This window comes from Myotis davidii, unplaced genomic scaffold, assembly GCF_000327345.1.
Source record: "Myotis davidii unplaced genomic scaffold, ASM32734v1 scaffold44, whole genome shotgun sequence".
In the NCBI taxonomy this organism is placed as follows: Eukaryota; Metazoa; Chordata; class Mammalia; order Chiroptera; family Vespertilionidae; genus Myotis; species Myotis davidii.
Window position 1 is genome coordinate 7,722,386 of NW_006299705.1, and position 24,439 is coordinate 7,746,824.

Consider the following 24,439-nt stretch of genomic DNA (forward strand, 5'->3'; position numbering starts at 1 on the left):
TCAACATAAACTTTAAAGTGTAAAAATACGCATGTTATTTCTTCGGTCTTCTATGTAGGAGAAATATACTACTACTCAACCTCTACTGTAAGGTTGGCAGCCCTGAGAACTCCTTTTATGTAGCATGTTATGGAGGTATTCCTGCTCCCAAAGGAATGAGGAACAGACATATTTCCACATGCAATCTACTTTCTTCATAATAGCATCAACATATTCTATTCTACTATTATGTGATTATTCTTTAATGAAACAAACACTTAAAAGTATAACAGATAGAAGTTAGTATTATATTAGAAATCCAAACAATGGATCAATGAGAATGTTTACTGGTTTCTACCATATGCTTTAACTATAAGTAATAGTTGGGGTTACAGAGAAAGGAAAGGAGGAAATAAAACTGGTTGGGTAAAAAGACTTCACATGCAAGTAAGAAACAAATACAATTAAGCAATTTCAACAAATGGACAAAGTATTAAATTGAGTGCCGCAGACGAAGTGCAATAGTTTAGAAAAAAAGGAATGACAAAAAGACAATGTCTACAAAGGAAGTGGGGCATTGTCATAAAAACTGATGGACAAATAGCATCTGTTTTCAACTTTAGTAAATTAAATAAAATCCCTCAGGCAAACAGAGACAGATTATCAGTTTATTAAAACAGGACTAACGATTTTCAATATTCAAAACTGGTTAGCGCTCTATTTATTTCTTTACAAATGTCTAAACAACTCTAGTAAATAAAAAGGGTTAAAAAACACACACAAATAATTTAGAGAATGGGATGTTTGAATTGATGTTAATTAGGACTCCAAAGATAGAATAGGATTGAAAGAAAGAGAGCAGAAATTATTACTCTCATGGTTGAATATCTACCACTTGGCCTTTTGTAGAAGTTTTTATTAGCGGAAGAGAAGTGTTTGACCTTTTCGGATACTAATTTGGCCCTTATCTTATCTTCCTGTTAAAAACAAAAAAAGGTGCTGGAGATAATTATTCTTATGTGAAATATTCTATTATTTCATCCTTTTATTTCTTAAAATCATTAAGTGAGGTACAGATTCTTATCATGAAAGGATTAAGACAATTATTCATAGAAAATTAACAAATACATAAGGCAAAGAAAAGTTTTTACCACATGTTCTCTTTTTTTAATATACTCTCCTTTTGGTTAAATTCAACATGTATTTCTGTATTATGAACATAACACTTTAACATTTAATTCTGTGTGTTATGATATTAAGCTCAAATTTTTTTGGGGGTGGGATAATGAATCTAATAATTAACAGGGATGTGACATGCCCAAGAATGTTTAAGTAAATAAATTTCTTCAAAGATGTTTACTTTATGATATAGACTGGGGGTTCATATGATTAGAGCAGTCTTAGACCAGAGAATATCTATATTATTATTTTTATAGAAAGTATGCTTACAAACTTTAATACTTTCAAAATGTGATAACCGATTTTACTAATTATTCTATATTCTTAATCCCGGCAAAAAATATGTTGCATCTTTTAAATATACATATTTTTCAATCTAACAAATTTCAGGTCACTTCTGATATTTATCTTTTTATTTAATAAGATTCTGTGAATATAGTTTGATTTTTAAAACAGAGTAAGAAAATAATGTAAAAAGTTATTACAAAACTAAGCTACATATAGAAATTAAATTGTTTAATGACGTTTAGAGTAATTTACATTCAATATCTATAAGAATTAATTTGGGTGATTAGACATCATTAGTAACATACCCAGTTTTATTTCTGTCCAGGAGGCTGGGTGCCATGGATCGGATATAAGCACAGGTACATATAAGCAGCAAGATTACAGTCAACAGACTCTGAAAATTGAAAATGGCAGACTAAAAAGAGAAAAAGGAAAATTAATATCAAAAGAAAACCTGCATAGGCAAAATATGACTGACAAGTCCATATAAAGAATCGTATTTTTTTCTTCAAAAAGCCAAACAGAAAAACATGTCTGAGAACACTTAAAACCAAAATAATAAGGTATTCTGAGAGTGTACGTTCTTCTTTAGTCTTTGGGCTAAGGAATGGAGAAGATGTAACAAAAATTCTAAATTCAACAACTTTAAAAACACTACTACAAAAAAGTCACAAATCCAAAATAGCCCATCAAAGCTGAATCAATATGTAATTAATACAGATGTTCTGGAGGTCCAGACAACATGTAGGACAAAGAGTCTCCAAGCTCTACCAGTAGCTGGCTACATGATCTCAATGGACTCACTAGCCTCTAAGTCTCTGTTTCACATCTGAAAAACTGAGTGGAGAGTAGGGAGATGGACTAAATGTTGGCTAAAGTTTCTTTCAATTCTGAAATCCTTTTAGGATAAGGATGCTTTAAATTTAAGCAATCATGCACCGATTCATACTATGTTATTTGCTTTTGGTGAAAGAAAAACACTTGATCATTTACTGCTGAATGTTTAAAAGTTGTTCAATAAAAATAACACAGGAAATCATGTTTCCAGTCATAGTAAAAGAAAGGTAGACTTACTCTCTTCAAAACTCAGCTCAAGCATTATCTTTTCCAGGAAATCTTGAACTCATCTGCTTCCCCTCTCCTATTTCATATAGAATACTCCTTTCTGTTCCCATAGCAAACTGATATACATTTATTATAATACTGAATGGTCCCTGAAGAGTGGACATTGTCTGATCAGACTCAATTTCTAGCATTTAACACACATTAGGAACCAAATAAGGGATGGTTGAATAAATAAAAAGTGCACAAATGCTACTGTATATATAATAAGCCCAAAAGAATCCAGTGAAAAACAATTACAAGACCATAAAATAATCAAGTAAGGTGGCTGGGTACATAATTAAAATATTTAAATCAATAGCCTTCATGATTATATCATCAACCATTTAAAAGACATAATAAGAAAAATAAGATTTCATGTACAATAGCAAAATATCTAGAATAAGCTTAATATGAAATGCTAAAGATTGGCATCAAAGAACAAAACTGACAAAACCTTAAGACATAACGAAGAACACAGAAGTAGAATGAAGTGCTATACCTGATTCTTATATTAGAAGGCAATATCGTCAAATTAATCTGTAAATTTAAAGTGAACTTAATATCAACAAGTTATTTTTGAAATAGAGATAATTGATTTTGAAGTTCACATGAAAAAGAAAGGCCAGAATTCTAAAAAAAGAAACTAGCCCTGTCAAAAACTGTCATAATACTTCTAACCTTTTATACATTTTTAGAATATTTATAAACTATTCAAAATATTTAAAAAAAGATACATGTTATTTACCAATATCCTTAAGGACAAAAATGATTACATACAATGCTAAGTGGTAGGAAAAGCAGCATGCACGATTTCACAATCATATCTTTAGCTATGTAAAGCTTTATTCAAAAGTATAATGCAGTGATTATCTCTGCAAGGTTTTTAACCTACTTCTCAACTTTTTTGGATTTCTCAAACTTTCTAAGTATTACGGTCTGAAAAAGATAAACAAAAAACTTTTGTGTTATTTTAAGTTATTTTTCTATGGAAATCATTTTTTTCATAGAGTAAATTTAAATATGCCTTTGTTTTAATTGAATTGGATTTTAATTTTGCATCGGTGAAGACAAGTGATACACATTTTATAACTTAAACAGAGTTAATGGATGAACTCAGGATCAATTCTAGATAGAAAATAATAAATATCTCACAATGCTTACCTTCCAAAGGTCGTATTTTGAACATGTATATTGAACATACATATCAGTATGTTGATAAATACAGTATTTGATAATAACCTCATGAAATATATTTCCTTCCAGCCAACATAACTAAACATATATTTAATATCTACTCTGGGGTATAAGGCTAGATATGGGATTTAAAAAGTACATAGCATGATTCCTTTCCTCCAGGACTTTACAACAATTGATATTCACTGAGTGCTTATTTTAGATTATCTTATTTATCCTCATATATATGTTATGAATACTCTTATTTTATACATCTTAACTGAGGTATACAGCAGTTTTAATAGGACATGTATTTTCAAAACTAAATAGCAATTCGCTGTAGCATATGTGACTACTGAGCCATACTGACAAAAAAGTGCTGTTTTCATAAAGGAAAGTCAGGAAAAGCCTCAAGGAGAAAGCAGGAACTGAATCAAGCCCTGCAAGAGCATAATCAGATGGGCAAAGAACAGAGAGCAGGCTCCAGAAGAGACCAAGGCATGTAAAGCATTCCACAGATCAAAAATTTGCATGTTTGGGGAATAATGTGCAGATTTATTGTATTAAGCAAAGGATTTATGTAGTAAAGTGGCTGGAAAATAAATTTGCAAAGGAGCTTTATCATCTTCCTTAATGGAGTACCTAAATTCATGATTTTGCAATGTATATTTTTTCCTTCCCTGAATGTCTTGTTAAAGAAACATGCTTAAATGATATGCTGTCTGGGATTGGTTTCTAAGTAATCCAGTGTGTGTGTGTGGTGGAAGGAGTAGGTGCTGAAATGCTGAGTATATGAGGCTTCATTGTGCTCTTCTTTCTACCTTTGTATGTTTGAATTTTTCATAATAAAAGATTTTGAGGCACTTAGAAACATGGCTATTATTAAAGAAGTGGGGTGTGTCATATACATTTGTATGTTAAACCATTTAAAAAATGAAAATCATTTGCAAGTATGAAATATATAATACATACAACTTTGTTCCTGGGGTTTATAAACCCTAAAATTTAAACAAATAATCTTAGGTGGTAAAGTCTTTGAGATGTACTCAGACTGGTTTAAAGTGTTTCAACTTCTAGACATTAGTGTACCACGGCTTAGCCTGCCTAAGCATTCCTCTTAATGCTTAGCATCTGTTGGCCACTGATATAAAATTTTAGTCTCAGGGTTAAAGGAAACAGATGTTCCTGCTCTGTAGAAAATTAATTGGGATTTTAAATAGGGAAGTGTTATTAAAGAAAAGGGAAGAAGCCAAGAAAAAATAAAGCATATCTGACCACAAAATAGAGGGAAAGATGATAAGGTGGTAAAGGAAGTAAAATTCGTTTACCGTGTTTAATTTTTTTCAGATCTTTTAAATCATGAAATCTTTTTCAAGTTATTCTGTATTTTCGCACATTTCCATCTAGTTTTTCCTGCCTGGGGAACTGACTGAAATTGGTCTCAACTCAAGAGGTACCTCCTCTGTGAAATCTTTCCCGTCCCCACTCTCCACAACAAGCAGTCAGGATCTTTGACATGTGTTACACACATAGATGCCTATGACAGTACCCATCAAACTGTACTGTAATTGTATCCTTTATTTTATTGGGGTTCTTATTAACCCCGGTGACTATTAAAAAAAAAAGGGCACAGTAGTCACTGAAAAATACTGAATGAACAAGAACTTGTAAAGAATCACAAATAATATCATTTTAACAAATGCAAGAGCATACTTAGATTCCAAATTAACATTGCACGTTATTACAAAAAAGTGTAGATCAGAATGCTGCATATTGTTTACTTATGAGAAACCTCCACATACTCCTTTGCATTTATATTTACTTGTCATTAATACTTGGAAAATCCAGAAGGAAGAAGCAAAGACCATGTTTATGTAAAGGGCACAGACTGTAGAATAAAATAAAGGCCTTAGGTAATTTCCTTTCAATATTTAAATCTTTTTGTATCACAAACTGGAATTCAGAGAAAGTTCTATTGGGCAGTTGGTGATTGCATATGGGACAATGTGTATTCTTCTGATTCACCTAAGAGGTCTCGATGACTAAGTGGGCAAGCTGGCTGGCAGAAAATTCTAGAACCTCAAAGAATTCTCCAATCTCAGGTTTACCTAGTTTTCCGTGAGGACACCCTGTGACAATGGCAGGGGGTTATACAATGCATGCTTTCCAGCTTAATAAATACTAGCTACATGAATTAACACTAAATAATGCACATGGGAACTAAGGAGTTATAAACTATTCCTTCTGGAGGCTCTAGGGAAGAATTTATTTTCTCGCCTTTTCTAGCTTCTAGAGGCTGCATGTATTCCTTGGCTAGTGACCCCCTGACTTCTGCAGTCACTTTTTGTGGACTTATGTCCCTCCTGCCTCCCTCTTACAAGTATCTTTGTGATTAAATCGTCCCTTCCCTCTCCCCATAATTCAAGATACTCATCCCATTCCAAAATTCTTAATCAAATATGCAAAGTTTCTTTTGCCCAATAAGAACATATTTGCAGGGTTTTCTTTTGTGTGTGTGTGTGTGTGTGTGTTTGTTATTCTGTTGACCATACCTACAAACACTTCCTTTTTATGAGGTATCTCAATGACATTTCCTAGACTCAGGGTTGCTTGGGCACCTGGAGAACAACCAACCTTGAATACAGTCAAAATGGTAACCCTTGACTTTTGACCATTACTCTTACAGTTGTGCTTAAAAAAATGGTAATGGGAAATCTCCCAACTATTTTCCTCCAAAGGCCCCTTTTATTATCCCTCCATACTCCAGACCTATCACACTATGCATAGCTAATCAGAGCTTCTAAAATACTTCACATAATTAGTGTTATTGTACTGAATTAATTTATCTAAACCAGAAGGAAATCAACTTAATGAGTCATTTACTTTGTATAATCTCTTTAAAGTAAAATCATGATTTCTCAGTCCATTTGAAATAATGAAAATAACTTAGATTTTCATTTGGCCACCACTACAGTGCATGAAATCATTTATCAATGAATAGACAAAGAAATTGGTCAATGCAAAGCTTAATGTCCAAACACGAAATTATTTGCAATGTTGATACATCTTTTTAAAATTTGCTATACTGAAGTGTTTGAAAGTTAGCAATACCTATTTCAGATACTGTTTTTGTCATTTTATCTATGCAGATATAATTTCTTATTTTTGGAATCATTCCTGAATGCTAATGCTGACTGGTCATGAGACAACGCGGGTCTGCACACAAGTTGTCTACTGAAAGATCAGCAAGATGTTAAAACTAGTCACTGAGTTTGAATATAAGGACAAGAATTCAACATAAAGTTTTGTTTTTAGATGTATAAATAAAAATACTTCTAAGTAAAAGAAACCATCCAAAACATTAGGAACAGAGGGGAAAAAAAGGAAAAGATCCCTGCAGTTTAAAGGTTCAAATAAAGAAACAATGAGAAAAAGCAGCAGAAATATGCATACTAATATGCTAAAGGGTGATCTGCCCAGAGAGTGCTCAATGACTGGTTGCTAACCATAAGACTTTAACTAAGCCTATAGTATTTTCATTAGTCCTGGATTACTTAGGCTACAAGTAGCTTATGTCTTTATTTTTAAGATTATTAAAATAAATTGTTTAATCAATTTGTTAATTAAGGGCCCTCTTTATGCTTAACACTGTCTGGGAGCTTTAAATGTTGACTGTTTCCAAAGTGGGAAACACATTTTTATTAACATATTTAATTCTGCCAGTTAAGCTAAAATTCACTTTAATCAAGAACTGAATACCAAAGATTTAAATTTTAAAAACTCCAAATAGTAGCAATTTTACTTACTTTAATAACTATTGCTTTTACACAAAACTAAAGTCATTTATCCCTCTCTGGGGGTCGAAAGAAACCCAGAGATGACATTCCTGACCTAATTGTGTTACAAAATTATACAGCACTGGAAAAGTGGGTCAGCACTTTATCATTTATAAATCTAGGTCAGGTCAGCATTTTCCAACTAGTTTGTACTTGTAAATTCATATGTACCACTATTATTTCTGAAAATGGAAAACATGGAAATACAGGGAAAAATGTAAGCCTGTATGTGAATATGCAAACACATACACAAATACTCCATTTACCCCAAATAATTGACTACAGGTGACTGAAAAGATTTTCACTAATACAAAGAAATATTTAACATTTTCTTTTAGCATTATTAGAACGTTAAGGTGAAGCTATCTTAGTTTAATTTGAAACTCAGAAACCAGGACTGCTTAATGCTTCAATGCTAAGAACACACCAGCTTCTCTGAGTACCGGTGGCTAGTAAACATTAGGATTATTTAATGAAATAATCCAAGTGTATAAATTTATCCTTGGGTAAATCATCATCTCTAAGCATCAGTTTAATTCCCTTTGCAAAGTGAGGAAGCTGGACTAAGTAGCCATTTGATCTCTCTGGACCTGTTTCAAAAGTATGAAGAGACTTTCTTTACTTACACTTTCCATTTAAATTAATAACTTTCATTGCTATGCATAAAACTACAGTCCAGATTAGGAGCACCCAACTCTGTTCTTCACTGGCAACACCTTCAAAATTATTTTCTTATTTATCCTTTCCTTTAACCTAACTACTATTGTCAAGAGTTCAGGCATTCAATCATATACTACCTGGATCACTGCTTTTATTTCTAACTTGGTCTCCCAAATTTTAATCTTCTATTTTAATATACCCTCTGTATTATTACCAGTTGGTTTTCTAAAATGCACACCATTCTCTTCCTTGCTCCAAGTCTTTTACCAGGTAAACAAACATCATCAAAATATAAAGTCCTTAGTATGGCAAAAACCCCTTCAAGATCTGGCCCCAATCTTTCCAGTCTCATTTTTCATCATTTCAGTACTTAACTGCTATTGCTGCCAGTTCCCAAGCAACTATCCAACTTGATGCCCTTTGGCTCCGTAACTGCCACTTCCTTTATCTGTTATCTAAAGGATAGAGAACACTGTCCAGCTCTAGCTAATGATTCCTTAGTCAGGGGTTCTCAACCTTCCTAATGTCGCGACCCTTTAATACAGTTCCTCATGTTGTGGTGACCCCCAATTTCATTGTTACAAATTGAACATAATGAAAGCATAGTGATTAATCACAAAAACAATATGTAATTATATATGTGTTTTCCGATGGTCTTAGGCGGCCCTTGTGAAAGGGTTGTTCAACCCCCAAAGGGGTCTCGACCCACAGGTTGAGAACCACTGCCTTAGGTAATCCCTAATCACTCTTGAACATACAGGTCAGAGCACTATCTCTCTGCAGCAGTTCCCAGCCAGAATTACTCATTTTTGTGTTTCATTAGAACTTTTGTGCTAATATTCTCTCTGCTATAAGATGAGGGAGGACATTTCGCACCCCTTCGCTTATACTCAGTTTAAATATAAAATGTGGGCAAAAGCTCCCACTCTGCAGAGTTTGTGAGCATTAAATGAGAATATCTGTAAGTCACCTAATACATCAACAAATAAACGAAATGAAGATCAACTTCCTTAGTTTAACCAAGAAAAGGATGGGAATTGCTAATGATTTTGACCATCTGGCTCAGTCTTTCCACTACACAGATTGTCTTTCTAAATATTAGCAGATACCACATGGAATTTACTTATTTAATAGTTTTCCACTGGATTGGGAAGTCCTTGAATACCCTGAGCATGTCTCACATGACTTTATTCCAAACTCTCATTCATTTGGCGTACGAACTTTAATTGACACTGTGATGTCAAGATCGAAAGATCTAGTCTTCACTTCGAGAACTCTACCTAAAGAGGGGAGAAATGTAGGCAACACCTTTTTTGCTGTTTTTCTTGCAATAAGTGCTATGCTAGTGGGATACTGGAAATATATACGAGGACTCTGGATGCCCAAATGGATACCTAAAAGGAGCAGACAAAAATAGGACAGGGAAGGCTTTTTAGGAACAGATGAAACTTGAAGTGAATCTTCAAAGATATAAAAATTTAGGGAGAACAAAGTATTCTAAATTTCTAAAAAATATTAATTCTTAAGTGGTCTACTTATCATACTGTTTATGCTCTGATAGTTGTAAATTATTACTGTTGACAAACATTTTATGGCCTTGAAAAGCATTTAAAAAAGAATTCATTAAAATAAGGTAACTCGGATTTAAGTCATTATCACTGGGTAACTTCATAAATACACCAAGTTTAGGTACAAACTCAATGCTGACACCTGAAGCTCATAGGAACAAAGCAGAAATGAAAAATTAACCACCCGGCAGTTGTTCCTATTAGCCACCTGTGTCTGACTGGCATATTACATATGAGTGACAAATCACTGAGACATTTCATCCCCTATTAGGTTGTTTCTATTAACAAATGAAGATTTCTGGCATCTGGACATTAAAATAAATTTGAGTTCTACTAGGTTGTGCAACCCCAAGCACATCGATCTCCCTGTCCCTGACTTCCTTCATCTACTCAGAATTGTTGTGGGCTTGAAAGAAGACAATGCTTTTAAGCTTGAAATAAGACAATGCTTATCAACTTCTTGGAAGAGATACAAGAATTAAGAGTAACAATCTCTCTACTCTTTAAATTGAAGGAACCAAATGTAAGTTAAATGACAGCTCACTAATCAGAGCAAGTGTATCCACCTTACATTTGGTAGGTGGAGAAAGAAGCTGGACAGTATCCTTGTCCAAGGGAGTAATAACTTGGGACAAACTGCTATCTCCTCTATAAATGCCTAAAGGTTTTCTGCTGTGGGAACTTCTGGGAATACAAGCTTAGCAACTATTGCAGAATAGCACTTTGGGCACTGTGGTTGCTTTTGATTCTATAATAAAAGGCAGGCATCCTTTCCCCTCAAATGTGCTCATAACTGCAACATTTGGCACGTGGACTTCATAAAGTCATCATGAGGGCATGAAGCAGAGGCTTTTGGCATTTTATCATAACACAGGTAAAATGCCTCAGACAGAGCTTGGGTGCCTGATCTATTACTACTGACACTGCATCTGTCCTCTGTCCACGCTGGCTTTACCTCCTTTTTTTCAGGCTGAAGATGGAAGCATTTCCTTTGCAAACTTTTGTGACTTAATTTCAAACTTTTCTAAGAGGCCCCCACTAGCAGATGAATCTGCAGTAACATAAAATAACACATACAACCGTAATAACATGATGGAAAGAGAGGAAGGCCTGAGGCCAGAAGAAAACCCATCTTTGCAGAAACCTCCAATCATGAAAACCTACAGTGTGTAAAGTAGCATCCTAGCAGCGGTTCTCAACCTGTGGGTCGCGAACAATGAAAATACATCCTGCATATCAGATATTTACATTACGATTCATAACAGTAGCAAAATTACAGTTCTGACATAGCAACGAAAGTAATTTTATGGTTGGCGGGGTCCCCACAACATGAGGAACTGTATTAAAGGGTCGCGGCATTAGGAAGATTGAGAAGCACTGGTTAGAGAATCAAGTAGGAGGGACTTAAAGGCCACTAATTCTACAGATTAAAAAGTCAGGTGTAAAGTTGGACAACAATTAAACATAAAAGATCTGGATCAGGAGCATAGGGAGAGAAGAGCAAAGTAACAGATCAAACTCCAGAAGCCATAATGTCTCCAAGGGTCAAGGACCACCAAGAGCCAAACCAGCACATTTCTCCGAAAGAGATCAAGAAAGTGGCCTCTGAGAACGGGACGGGCTCCAGACCCGGGATCATACTTGGGGGGTCGGCCCCGGTTCTCCCGGGTTGGGCGTGCAGGGGCCACATGTCTCCCGGGCCTGTGCAGCCCCTGAATCCCGAGAGAATTAAGTTAGTGACAAGGATCCGTGGCCCGCGATCCGGGGTCCGCCTCCCAACCCTCCAGCCCCGATTCGGGGCCACAGCCCCTTCAGAAAGCTCAACCGCGACCCCACAGCCCCAGTTCTTACCATAGTGAGGCCGGCGAAGCCTCAGCCACATCACCCTTCCGGGCCCAGGGCGGAAAAGGCGGGCCCGCTGCCTGCCGGTCTCGCTCCTTCCGGCCTTCCGGTTGGGCCTCTCAGGGCACCGCCTCCTGGGCCGCGCGACGGAGACAGTAGGATAGGCTCCCCTTCACCGGAAGAAGGCGGGAGTTAGTGACGTCACGCGCCCCTGCGGAAGTAGATGACACTCTCATTGGCTGCGAGACGTCAGCCTGTGGGAGCGGGCCTTTTGGAGGAGACCGGAAGTCGAGTTACTGAGAGGTAGGTTTCGGAAGCCAGGGATTGCCTCTTTAAGTAACAGTAATGGTAGTCTTGTCCTTTTTTTTTTTTTTGCTTGCTCATCCCCCTCCCCCCCTTTTAATATTTTAAATTTTAATTGTTTTTAGTTCCCTGTTCTTTTCCGCCTTGAACTCCGCAGTGCGTGGATGTTTCCCGACTAGGATCCCCTTTAATGTGTAAGCTGCTGGGCCCTCCGTTTGTTCAGTTGCTCCCTTTGCACCTGGGGGTTCTTTGGATTACAAAGCGTCTTTGAAATGCTCTGTAATGGTTTTGGATGAGGAGGACCCTTGAATCTGCAGGGTTGTGTGGAGTAGGTTGTTGGGTCATTTCTCTGGCACTGGCCCCTTCTCTCCCAATCCCCAGCTTTTCGTAAACTGTCAGTAGGTTGCATCTGGGGCTGAAACGTTTGGCCCTTAGGGATCACAGGCAACTTTCTGTGGTAATGAATGGGGAGCAAGTGCCCTTTCCCGAGTTCAGAGCCGATTACTCGAGAGAAGTGATCCAACGGCAAGACAAATCATATGCTAACTTTTTCTTTTAATTAGTAGTATAATTTAGCTTCCTCTGATTTTAATAATCCCAGTGGCTGAGGCTATATTTCCCCCCATTTTTTTCATTCGCCTACCCTAGATAAACAGGCGCGTTGATGTATTCGGTTTGCATAGTTTTTGGAATTATTGACTTTATTCCTCTACCCCCTTAAATGAATCAGAAAATTATGACAACCCTTTGGCTCCAGCTGTATAGTTTTTGTTTTTTTTCTCAAACAGCAGAGAGTTCTTTTCAGAATGTTATTTTTTAAATTCTTTATTAACTCAGAAAGTGGATAGAGGAAAAATGGGAAAGAAACTAATAAGGACTTGATTTATTAGTTTTTGGCCAAACTATAAGATCCTTAGCTGTATTTAGCCTAACTATGAGATCGTTCTTTATTTAGGGCAGCATGGTGATTAAAACATTAGATTTCTGTTATATGATTACATTGTTGGCTACCACATTCAGTTTTTTAAAAAATATGATTTACTTTTGAATCTACTGAATTGTCAAGAATGGTCAAATACACAATTTTATCAAGTTTTTATTGAGCTTTATTACTGGGAAAATGAGAGTGCAGCAGAGGAATAAAGATGACCTGTTTCTTGGAGAAATTTAATGATCATGGGAAAGAGGGGAGTAGGAAATGTATAAAAAGTGTACAGTAACCTCTTCCTATAAGAAACCAAGCCATTTATACCTTGCAAGTCTTGCCATTCAAGTTAAACAAACTTGGCTTAGTTATAGAAGTTATGTTGTACACCTCATCAAGCTTGGCTTCTGAAGTAGTAAATGTGTCGAGATTTTATAACTGTTTCTGCTCTCATGTGAAGATCGTCTCAATCTATATGAACATTTAAGGCAGCGGTTCTCAACCTGTGGGTCGCGACCCCTTTGGGGGTCAAACGACCCTTTCACAGGGGTCGCCTAAGACTATCGGAAAATACATATATAATTACATATTTTTGTGATTAATCACTATGCTTTAATTATGTTCAATTTGTAACAATGAAATTGGGGGTCACCACAACATGAGGAACTGTATTAAAGGGTCGCAGCATTAGGAAGGTTGAGAACCACTGATTTAAGGGGAATACTTCTGTGTGAAGCTGTGCTTCAAGCTACCTGTGAAGAGCACTAGGAAGCTGCAGTTGTTCACGATCACAATTGAGTTACTGTATTTATGAATTACAATTAATTTTAGGCCATGGGCACTTAACATACTTCAGCTTCAAAAGAATAAAGAACAACATTTGCCAGTTAAAGTTTTACATTAAGTAACACAAATGGCAATAGATGAAGCTAAACATGTGTGTATAATTTTTAAAAAAATGTAACAGCTAACAAAATTAATCTGTCCTGTGGTGAGAGTTGAGAAATTAGTAGTTGAGCTACATGGTCATTAAGCACATAAACCCCCTACTTTTGGTTTTTACTGCCAATGAACTATTTTAAGTACTATCTTACATTGCTAACTATTTCAAAAGTCTCTTTCCTGGCAGCTCTGCTATGAATTCTCATTTCTTACTAAATCATCGTAGATCCTTTATTTACTAAAAATAAAATCTGTGTCATTCCTTTGTTCAAAAACTGTTGCCACTCCTGCATCTAGAGGAGTATTTTCAATTTTGGTTTCATGGGTTTCCTAGAATTTTATGTAAAAATAGTGCATATTTATATTTTTCTGTGGAGAGAGTTCATAGTCTCCAATGTTATGAGACTTAACTGAGTTCATACAAGTAAATCATCTCATCAAGAATCTGGCATTCATAAGCACACAGTAAGCATTGCCTATTGTGTGCCTGGCTTTCTCTTTCACCAAATTAAAAATTCCTTAAAGGGAGGGATAATGATGTAGAGTTGATTGACTTGCATGTGAGGCACTCAATAAAAGGTTTTTGAAATAAATTGTTATTGCTTTTATGCCACCAGTCCACTTTCTCCCCTTTTCTCTTTTTACTTTGTATCTAGTATTGAGTATTGAAGGTTTACTTTTATATGACTTCTCATTTTCTTTCACTCACTGATAATCACATATATGAAATGGTTTTACTTAACTGCTTGTTTTCTCTGATTCTCAAGTAGCCGCCATAGTTTGAAGTTGAGGTTCTTCATGTTGTAGTGTTTGTCTGTCCTTTCCCCCAATTTTTTTTTCATTCTCTTTTCCCATGGCTCGTAGATTAAGACCCATAAAAGTTTTGTTTGACCTGCATGTTATTTTTTTTTTTACCTTAAGAAATGCTTCTCTTAACCTTTCTCCACTTCAAACCCTATTGATTTGCTCTTCTGAAAAATCCTTTAAGTTCTCTATACTCTAAATCCCAATTTTTTTCTATTCTTTCTTGTATAGGGGAAGAAAAAATAATGTTCCCTCCTACACTTATAAAGTTCTGGCTGGACTAATAAGTAAATAGAAGATACATTAATAGGAGAAAATAACCAGGTTTATTACATATGTACATATGGGAGTTTCATAAGAATATGTGACAAGAGGACAAATTGGGTACTTAGGGCTTACATGCCATTTTGAGCCCAGGAGAAGGGTAAGGGATGGTGGTTTGGGACTACGTATGGGAGGGGGGCAAACATAGAAATAGAAAAGCAACTGTTTCGTAAATAAATGTTTCCTGGGCCATCTTTAACAGTTCAGAGGGGACTTTGGTCAAATGAGCCTTGGTAGGTTCCTCCTCATTACATACTACAGCAGTTCTCAACCTGTGGGTCGCGACCCCTTTGGCGGTCGAACGACCCTTTCACAGGTCGCCTGAGACCATCCTGTATATCAGATATTTACATTACGATACATAACAGTAGCAACATTACAGTTATGAAGTAGCAACGAAAATAATTATATGGTTGGATCACAACATGAGGAACTGTATTTAAAGGGCCAGAAGGTTGAGAACCACTGACATACTAGTTCTTATTAAACTGTAATTGTCTATGATGATAGCTCTCTTCCTGGAGCAGGACCTTTGTTTAAATTCTTTTAAGCTGCTTGGGGGGAGGTTAAAGATTTTTCCTCATTATTTAACCAGCGTAAAATAATCAATATCCCAATAAGCATATTTTGAGGTGGCAAACTCTGCCCTCACTTGAGATCATTTCAAAATGGCTATTGCTCCCACGCACCTGCAAAATGCTTTTGTTAGCGTTACCAGTGATCTCTAGGTGTTGATCATTTTCATTTGAACTGTAAGCAACTTTTGACACAATTGATCATTCTTTTTTTGATGATATATTTTCTTCATTTGATTTGCTGGACTCCACACTCTTGGTTTTTCTTTTACTTATTGGTTGTTCCTTCTCAGTCTTCCTTCTGTTAGTCCTGATCTTTTATTATTGAAGTGCTCCAGGGTGCAGTCTTTGGTTCTCTTTTCCTCTGTCTACACTCCCTCTAATGACCTCAAGTCTTAATGACTTTGAACACCATCTGTATACTGAAGACTACCAAATTCATATTCCTTGTCCCCTCTCTTTCTGAACTCCAGACTCACATATCCAGCTTTCTACCTCTACATATCCACTTGTTTACTTAAAGATATTCACACTTAAATGTCAGAAACTGAACTCTTTATCTTTAACCCTGCCCCATTCTTTCTCATTTCAGCTGATGGCAACTCTGTACAACCTGTTGCTAAAAGTTAAATATTTGGAGTCATTCTCCAGTCATTCTCTTATATTCCATCCAATCCATCAGCAAATCCTATTGATTCTTTCTATAACATATATCTAGAATTTGACTGTTTCCTACTATTTCTACTGTTAGTATTCAGATTGTCTCTTGCTTGATGTCTGTTATTAGCCACTATCATTTCTTCTTTGGGTTGCAGTAATAATGTTCTATCAGTTCTCCCTGCATTCTTTAATCCTTGGCTCTCTACAGTTCTATTCCCATACAGTAGCTAGTGTGATACTTTTAAATGTAAGTAAAAGGTTGTATTAAAATGTAAGATTCTAAATGCAATATGTTATCTTAGATTGGATCCTAGAATAGACAAAAAAAATATTAGTGGAAAAAACTGGTAAAATCTGAGTAGTTTGGAGTCCACTTAATAGCAGTGCACCAATGTTGGTTTCTTTGTTTTGATAATTGCACGTGGTAATATAAGGTTAATTTTAGAGGAAACTGTGTGAAGGGTGTATGGGAATTCTATATTTGCAACTTTTCTGTAAATTCAGAATTACTCTCAAATAAAACGTTTATTAAAAGCTAATGTCACAGTGCTTTTTTGCTTAAAAAGATTTCATGTCTTCTCATTTGATAAGACTCTACGTGATCTGATTTCCCATTACCTCTCTTACTTTATCCCTTTATATTCTCTGCCCCCTCACTTAGGCCCATTTCCACCTTAGGGCCTTTGTACTGGCTGCTTCATCTACCTGGAATGTTTCTTCCCAGACATCCACACAACTAGTTCCTTCACCTCCTTTATGTATGTGTTCAAATGTCACCATTTCAATAAAGCCTGCCTTAATTTCCTAATTAAAATTGTAGCTTTGCAACTGATTCCCCCCTTCTCCCAGCTGGCTTCTGTGCTTCAGTTTCCTCTACCCTGTTTTATCTTCGCCTTTTACTATAGTACTTTTCACCATATTTTAATACTTATTAGGTATAATTTTAATTGCTCGTCTGCTCCTATTAAAATGTGAACTTCACAAAGGCAAGAATTTTTATCTCATTCAATTATGCCATTTTCTAAAATACTGTTTAGGGCATAGAAGTATACAATATGTTTTGGTTAAATAATTGAACTTAACTGGGTATTTGAATTTGTAAACCTTGATTTACAATCCGTCTGAAACATTGAATTATTTATCATTTCCATATATCATGCTATTTTTTGCCTCCAAGCCTTTGCTCCTGAGGATTCTCCTTCCTGGAGTGCCTTTCTTTATCTTTTTCCTTCCACCCCTAAATCATTTTTTTTTTTTTTTTTTTACTCTTTAAGATTCATATCTTAAAAGATGTAACTCAAGGAAGCCTTTCCTGCAGTGTCAGGCTGGCTTATGTGTGGCTTTCCAGAGGAGCTCCCTCCCTGCCTCTGCACTTCAGAGGCTTGTAATACTTATCTTTGTGTGTTCCTATGTCCCTGGAGAGCTGAGAATGTGGGATATCACATTCTCATCTTTGGGATATCCAAGCCTGGGTACATAGGTAGTCAATGAACGTTTTAATGTGTTGGCATGACGAAAGTCATTCAGCTTTGAAGCAGTAGAGTTTTGATTTCAAGCTCGGTCTCATGAGTATAAAATCAATGCTGCATTTGCTATAGCCTGTTTCCTAGAGGAAAGGTGACCATCTTTAAAATAATAGAAGGATGGGCAATTTGTTCCTTGTCATTTGTGGAGCTGAAAATGATTAGGCTTGAGATTAAGTAATCAAAACCAAATACTACTTGGAGGACACTCCTGAATTTGTGACTGGTTTCTTTGAGCTTTACTCACCATGCAGAAGTGACCAAACTGTTGAAATAAGCACAGAGCTTAATCTGGTTTTTGCTTGAGAGGATGCTTTTAGTTTTATAATTTTATCTGAACAGTTCATGAGAATTTTATTGGATAAAGAAAGAACTTGCTCAATTGGAACAGAAACAAGTGGCTGCTAAGAAATAAGATGCAGCCATTGTTGAAGAGACTCGAAGTCCTTGCAGTATAAATATTGACATAAGATATGTCAATATTTACCATAGAATTTGGAAGTTTCCAAGTTCCTGTTTAAGAAATATGACACTAGCATTGAACACAGTATATTAATAAATAAGGAACATGTCCAAATGAACAGCTGCTCAGAAAAAATATATAGCATCTGTTAAATGTAGGACAGTTAAAAAGTTAACATTTAAAAAATTATTGATGCTTCTTTGCTAATTTGTAGGTAGATGCTTATACAATAGAGTATATTGATATAGTTCCATATGTGGACTTCACTTAAGTGCCTTTTAAAAAGGACAGAATGGTTGTACTTTATAACTTTGTAAATTAGTTGTGCTATGATACTCATGTGTAAATTGATTTTTAAAAATTTTCCCTTAATATTATGTTTAGAAACCAACCTCTTCATTTTAAGCATTATTCTTATAAAAATTGGCCCAAGTCATGACTTAGATATTAGCTTTGGGAACGAAAAGTTTGTGCTCTAAGAATTTAGCAATAGAGAAAACATAAAGTTTCTGGCCCTAACCTGTTTGGCTCAGTGGATAAGAGCGTTGGCCTGCGGACTGAAGTGAAGGGTCTTGGGTTTGATTATATGGTCAAGGGCATGTACTTAGGTTGCAGGCTCCTCCCAGGCTCAGACCATGGTCAGGTGCATGCAGGAGGCAACCAAACGATGTTTCCGTCTTTCCCTCTCCCACTCTCTCTAAAAATCAATGGAAAAATATCCTCAGGTGAAGATTTAAAGAAAAAAAAGTTTCTGAAGTTTAAGTGTGAGAAGGAAATTTGTTCTGGTTATCATCTAACAACTATGTCTAAGAAGAAAGTCTGGAGAAAAGAGTAAAGTTGATATGTACGGTTGAATATCACAGATCAACCCTGTTAATTCCTATATGAATATTACTATAATAATAACAGCATTTCATGTAAAGTAGAAGGATGTTTGAAGCTTGTATAATGAGTCATTGGAACCACACAATCTTAGATCTGTAATGCAAACTTTAGAAGAAGGTTAAACTTCATGTTTTTTGAGTGATAGTCCTAAAAACAGTCCCAGAAGGTCATAAATTAGGGGTATTGCGACTGCACCTGTCATTGTTTCTCTTTTCTGATAGCAAAAATTGATGGCTTTTATTTAGCAATCTAATCATTTAGCCACATGATGTTATGTTTATATTGTGAAGAATGGATGCAAAGTTCATTTGAGGTCAGCTAGTCTGTTAGAAGCTATATTTGTTTCTATAAATGCTTTGTTAAACATGAAAAATCAAATCTTCTTAGAATTTCATTAAAGCTTTTAACCTATTTTCATCATATTAAAGATGGAAGAGAGGAAAAGACAGTTTTAAAATTTAAATTGGTTTAATCTCTCTTTTAGAGAGAATTTGCCAACATTTTGATTTAAGATGTTGAGTTTTAAGGAGAAACACGAGACTTATTAATTAGTGACTTTTAAAACCTAGGAAACATTTTTTATTTTTTGGCATATAACCAAGACTTGAACCTGTGTTTGAATAGAGATACAATATTCTTCTAGAATTATTAGAGCCTTGTGCAAAATATGCAGTTACTACGTAGCAATGAGAAAGTTGTCCAGTGTTTGCAAAATGTCATATGGTTTAGTCCTAACCGGTTTGGCTCGTCCTGCGGACTCAAGGGTCCCAGGTTCGATTCCGGTCAAGGGCATGTACCTTGGTTGCGGGCACATCCCCAGTAGGGAGCGTACAGGAGGCAGCTGATCGATGTTTCTCTCTCATCGATGTTTCTAACTCTCTATCCCTCTCCCTTCCTCTCTGTAAAAAAACCAATAAAATATATTTTTTAAAAAATGTCATGTGGTTTAGATTTGATGAGAGTGTAAGCATAGTAAGTTTAAAATGTAAAATTTCCTGTTTGGTGTTGAATATAGTGTTTCCCAAAGTGTATGGTGCATTCATATCAGTGATGGAATATACATAATTACTTACTTACGGCTGTTTTGCAGGTAGTATGAGATAATTTAGGTTAAGAAAATTAAATGATTTGCTGAAGTCCACACAACATTTGCATCATCTTATTTTATGTATCCCTGAACTAATTATTGTCATTTAGTTAATTTTACTACTTTTGTCCTTTAACCTTCATATTTGCTTCATAAGTGAGTGATCCACTAGCTTTACTATATATTTACCTTTTTTTGGCGAGATTTTTTACTTTTGTATGCTTTCTTGTCTTAATTAGTGTCATTTCTTTCTTGTAAGGCTGGTTTAGTGGTGATGTACTCTTTTAGCTTTTGCTTATTTGAAGAATTCTTAATCTCTTCAACTCTTAATGATAAACTTGTAGCTAGAGAATTAATTCTTTGTTGGAAGTTTTTTTCTTTCAGCACTTGAATATGTTATACCATTCACTTCTGACCTGTGGAGTTTCAGCTGAAAAATCTGATTATAGCCTTACGGAGTTTCCTTTGTATGCAACAAGTTGTTTTTCTCTTGCTGCTTTTAAGATTCTCATAGAGGCCTGGCACGTGAAAATTCATGCACTCGTGGGGGTGGGGCCCTACCCGGCCTGTGCCTTCTCGAAGTCCGGGACCCCTTGGGGGATATCCACCTGCTGGCTTAGGCCTGCTCCCAGGGGAGCGGCCCTAAGCTGCAGTCAGACATCCTTAGTACTGGGGAGGAGGCAGGAGAGGCTCCCGCTGCCACTGCTGCTGCGCTCACAGCCGTCAGCCCAGCTTGTGGCTGAGCAGAGCTCCCTCTGTGGGAGCATACTGACCACCAGGGGGCAGCTTCTATTTTGAGCGTCTGCCCACTGGTGGTTAGTGCGTGCATCATAGCTACCGATTGTTCCCAGTTGTTTTCGGTTGTTCTGCCGTTAGGGTCAATGTGCATATTATCCTTTTATTATATAGTATTATATAGGATATGGTTTGATACTATTCATGGTTTCAGGCATCCATGGGGAGGGGTTACCCACGGATAAGGGGGGTTTAAACCTGACCCACATAGCTCCTGGAGTTATTAGGATTTTTACCCTCGCTTTAAATGTGCAAGGCTTGATTTAAATTTTAGGAAGTTCAAAGTTTCAGTTCAGTTTGGGAATGCATCATCCAAGCAGACTCAGAATTAAATCTTTGCTTCTATGTTGGAACTTTCTTCCAATAGAGTTGTCCAAAATATATTCAGAGATGTGGTTGAAATTGCAGCATAAGAAGTATGCAATTATTCATCCAATTAGGATGCACTGTTTATTACTTACTATTATTTCAACCATGTAAAATTGCCATTCTTTGTGGGTTAAAAATTGTTAAATACTGACAATTTCATATGGTTCTTAAATATTTTTGTATGGCTGAATTAGGTAGGATTAACTTTCATTTGTACCCCAATATTATCATTCATTTCCTTGTTTGCCATTAGAAAAAGGGAGATAAATGGATGCAGTTTTAAGTAAATGGTGGGTTTGTGAATGAAAAAAAGTACAGTGCAAGTCTTGTTCCTTTTCCACACAATTGCCTTTAGTTAAATTTCAGTTCTGAGTAGCATATTTTTTCATGTAGAAAAGACTGCATATAAGCATAACTGATGGTGTTTCATAAGAATACCCTACTTTTCTGGAAGTAAAATATGAGAGAGGTGTCAAAATTTTGATACTTAACAAATCGTAATTACTGAATTCTAACGAGAAAAGACTGTTGCTTAGTAATGCTATATTTCAGGTACTATGATATCTCTTTAGTTCTGTTAAGTGTCATTCCTACATGAAACTCTGCAATTAGAACTGAAGTATTCTTGTGAAAGTTTAGAAAGTTTCCAAAATGATAAGTATACTCATTCATCTGCCTTCGTTATTTGTAATCAAGAGTGTCCTTTTGATGAATATAAGTAAGTCATAGGTTGGAACTTTTGTTCCAATTTTAAGGGCATTTTGGAAACCTATATGTTAGATTTAATGTGAGAAATTTATTCAGGCCAATTTATTGTTTTTAAATACTTTCATAAGTAAGAGAAAAGAAAGAAGAGGAAGTTAAATGTAAATGAATCACTGAAACTAATGCTTATTAATGGTATTTGTAAAAGATTAGCAGAGGAAATGAACAGTAAATATGATATTTGAAATGGCAGCAGCTGGCATTCCACAGCCATGAGAAGTAATTGAGAATGGATGACGACCTAATTTTTTAGACTAATTTTATATTTTTAATATTTTATTTATGAAGCATCAGATTGTTAACATAATGTCTTCTTTGAAAATCAGCTATATATTATGAGTTTTTGAATAAGATTATGCCCACAGTCTTCACTATATTTTACTCTTACTTAAGGTAAACCAACCATTCTAATTTGCCTGGAGTTTTGAGGTTTCCTAAGCCTGTAGGAACATAGGACTTTCAATATTAAAATCAAGAAAATCTCAGCTGAACCTGGGAAGATGGTCACTTTGCTTTCATTTTCAAACTTAACACATTGTATGCGGGAAACGTATTTATACGTTTTACGTTGCCTGGTAGTAGAGCGCAGGACACGTATTAATACGTTTTTTATAGACTAGCAGTAGAATGCAGGTAACGTATAAATACGTTTATTTTTATACTTTTTTATTGCCCTAAAGGGATCCTAACATGCAGATATACGAATTCCAAAGGACAAAATTTGGGTCTCTAACACATACAATGGTAAATTATGTTTGTACTTCCAGGTATAACGGTAATCTGCATAGAGTCATCCCTTCACACAATTCTCTGCCTCGCCACGCATTCAGTGCGATTCTAAGAAAAATAATTCAGTATACATTTTATAGTAAATCACAGAAAGTTTCATTGAAAAAAATACGTAAAACTAAAGTTATCGTAATTTTACTGAACGTTGCCATTTGCACAAAAAATTAGCAAAAATGGCCCGCGCCACTTGTTAGCGTGCAATAAAAACTACCGGCAAACAATGTGTTAATAGAATGGAGATAATCCTACCATGATTAGAAAGGTATTTAATAGTCCTATAAATACTTTAACCTTAAAATTTAGAAAATTCCAACTTGAAAAGATTGTTTTAGGGAAGCACTTCTTTTAAATAAGGTTAGTTTGATATTTTTGTTTTAATTGCTTTGGAAATTTAAAGGTAAATTGGTTTTGTGGTCATTTTTCAAAACAAAACTTTAACATTAGATAACATCAACCAGCAAGTTGACATGCTATTAATAATGAAAATGCTAGGAATAATTAATTAAAATATTGCAATATGAGAATTCTGACAAGATATACATGGATAGTCAATGCTTTAAAAAGTACTAAACAAATAGGGAAATAGTCCTTTACACTTAGTTTTCTTAATTGTTGTGTGATGTTTGCCTTATCACAAGTAAATAGCTCAGTATTTGTTTTTATCTAGCAACTAGAGGCTCAGTGCATGAAAATCATGCACTTGGGTGAGGGGGGGGTCCCTCAGCCCAGCCTGCACCCTTTTGCAGTCCGGGAGCCTTCGGGGGATTCCGACTGACGACTTAGGCCGGCTCCCCTTGGGAAGCCGGCCTAAGCCGTCAGTCGGACATCCTTAGCGCTGCCACGGAGGTGGGAGTGGCTCCTGCCACCTGCTGTGCTCGCCAGCCGTGAGCCTGGCTCAGGGCTTCTGGCTGAGTGGTGCTCCCCCTGTGGGAGTGCACTGACCACCAGGGGTTAGCTCCTGTGTTGAGCATCTGTCCCCTGGTGGTAAGTGTGTGTCATATCAACCAATAGTTCTGAATTTCAGTCAATTTGCATATTAGCCTTTTATTATATAGGATTATATATGGTCCTACCCTTGAATTTTTATAATGTGATGGAGTTTAAAAAATTTATCAGCACACTGTTGATTTACAATTTACCTTTTCTTTCTTTTTTTCTTCTTATTGTAAATCCTCAATGAAGGATATTTTTCTATTGATTTTTAGAGAGAGAGTGGAAGGGAGGGAGGAGACAGAAACATCTCTGTGAGAGAGACACATCCATTGCTTGCCTCCTGCAAGTCCCGACAGGGCCCTGGCTAGAGCCTGCAACTGAGGTACCTACCTTGGACTGGAATCGAACCTGGAACCCTTCAATCCGGGGACCTATGCTCTATCCACTGAACCAAACTGGCTAGGGCTCTTCTCCTTGGGGAAAAAAAAATAAGGTCAAACAAAATAATGTGATCAGTAATCTAATTACAGACTACTAACAGCATGTGCTCTGTGCTAATCTTTATTCTGAACTCACTTTAGGTATCAGCCTACTTTTCTCAACAAGGGGGCACTTAAGTTTAATTGCTTCATTAGAAACATGCATTTAGTCCTTTCTGATCTGTAAGT

At 36.0% G+C, this 24,439-nt stretch overlaps 2 protein-coding genes across 3 annotated transcripts in view; one reads left to right on the forward strand and one right to left on the reverse strand.

The window, feature by feature from the left end:
- TMEM167A (transmembrane protein 167A) overlaps positions 1-11,739 on the reverse strand; it is an 18,808-nt gene extending 7,069 nt beyond the window's left edge. Inside the window, exons 1-2 of the mRNA XM_006775505.2 lie at positions 11,639-11,739; positions 1,752-1,861 (exon numbers count right to left, since the gene is read on the reverse strand). Of these exons, the coding sequence (XP_006775568.1) occupies positions 1,752-1,861; positions 11,639-11,641 (113 nt within the window). The 5' untranslated portion in view covers positions 11,642-11,739. The remainder of the gene's footprint in view (positions 1-1,751; positions 1,862-11,638) is intronic.
- A 125-nt stretch (positions 11,740-11,864) lies between these two features.
- XRCC4 (X-ray repair complementing defective repair in Chinese hamster cells 4) overlaps positions 11,865-24,439 on the forward strand; it is a 210,967-nt gene continuing 198,392 nt past the window's right edge. Inside the window, exon 1 of one of the 2 annotated variants that reach the window (XM_006775506.2) lies at positions 11,865-11,932. The gene's annotated coding sequence lies outside the window, so the exon portion shown is untranslated. Of the gene's footprint in view, positions 11,933-12,044; positions 12,127-24,439 lie in introns of those variants that run through there. The other variant, XM_006775507.2, reaches the window with a different exon arrangement.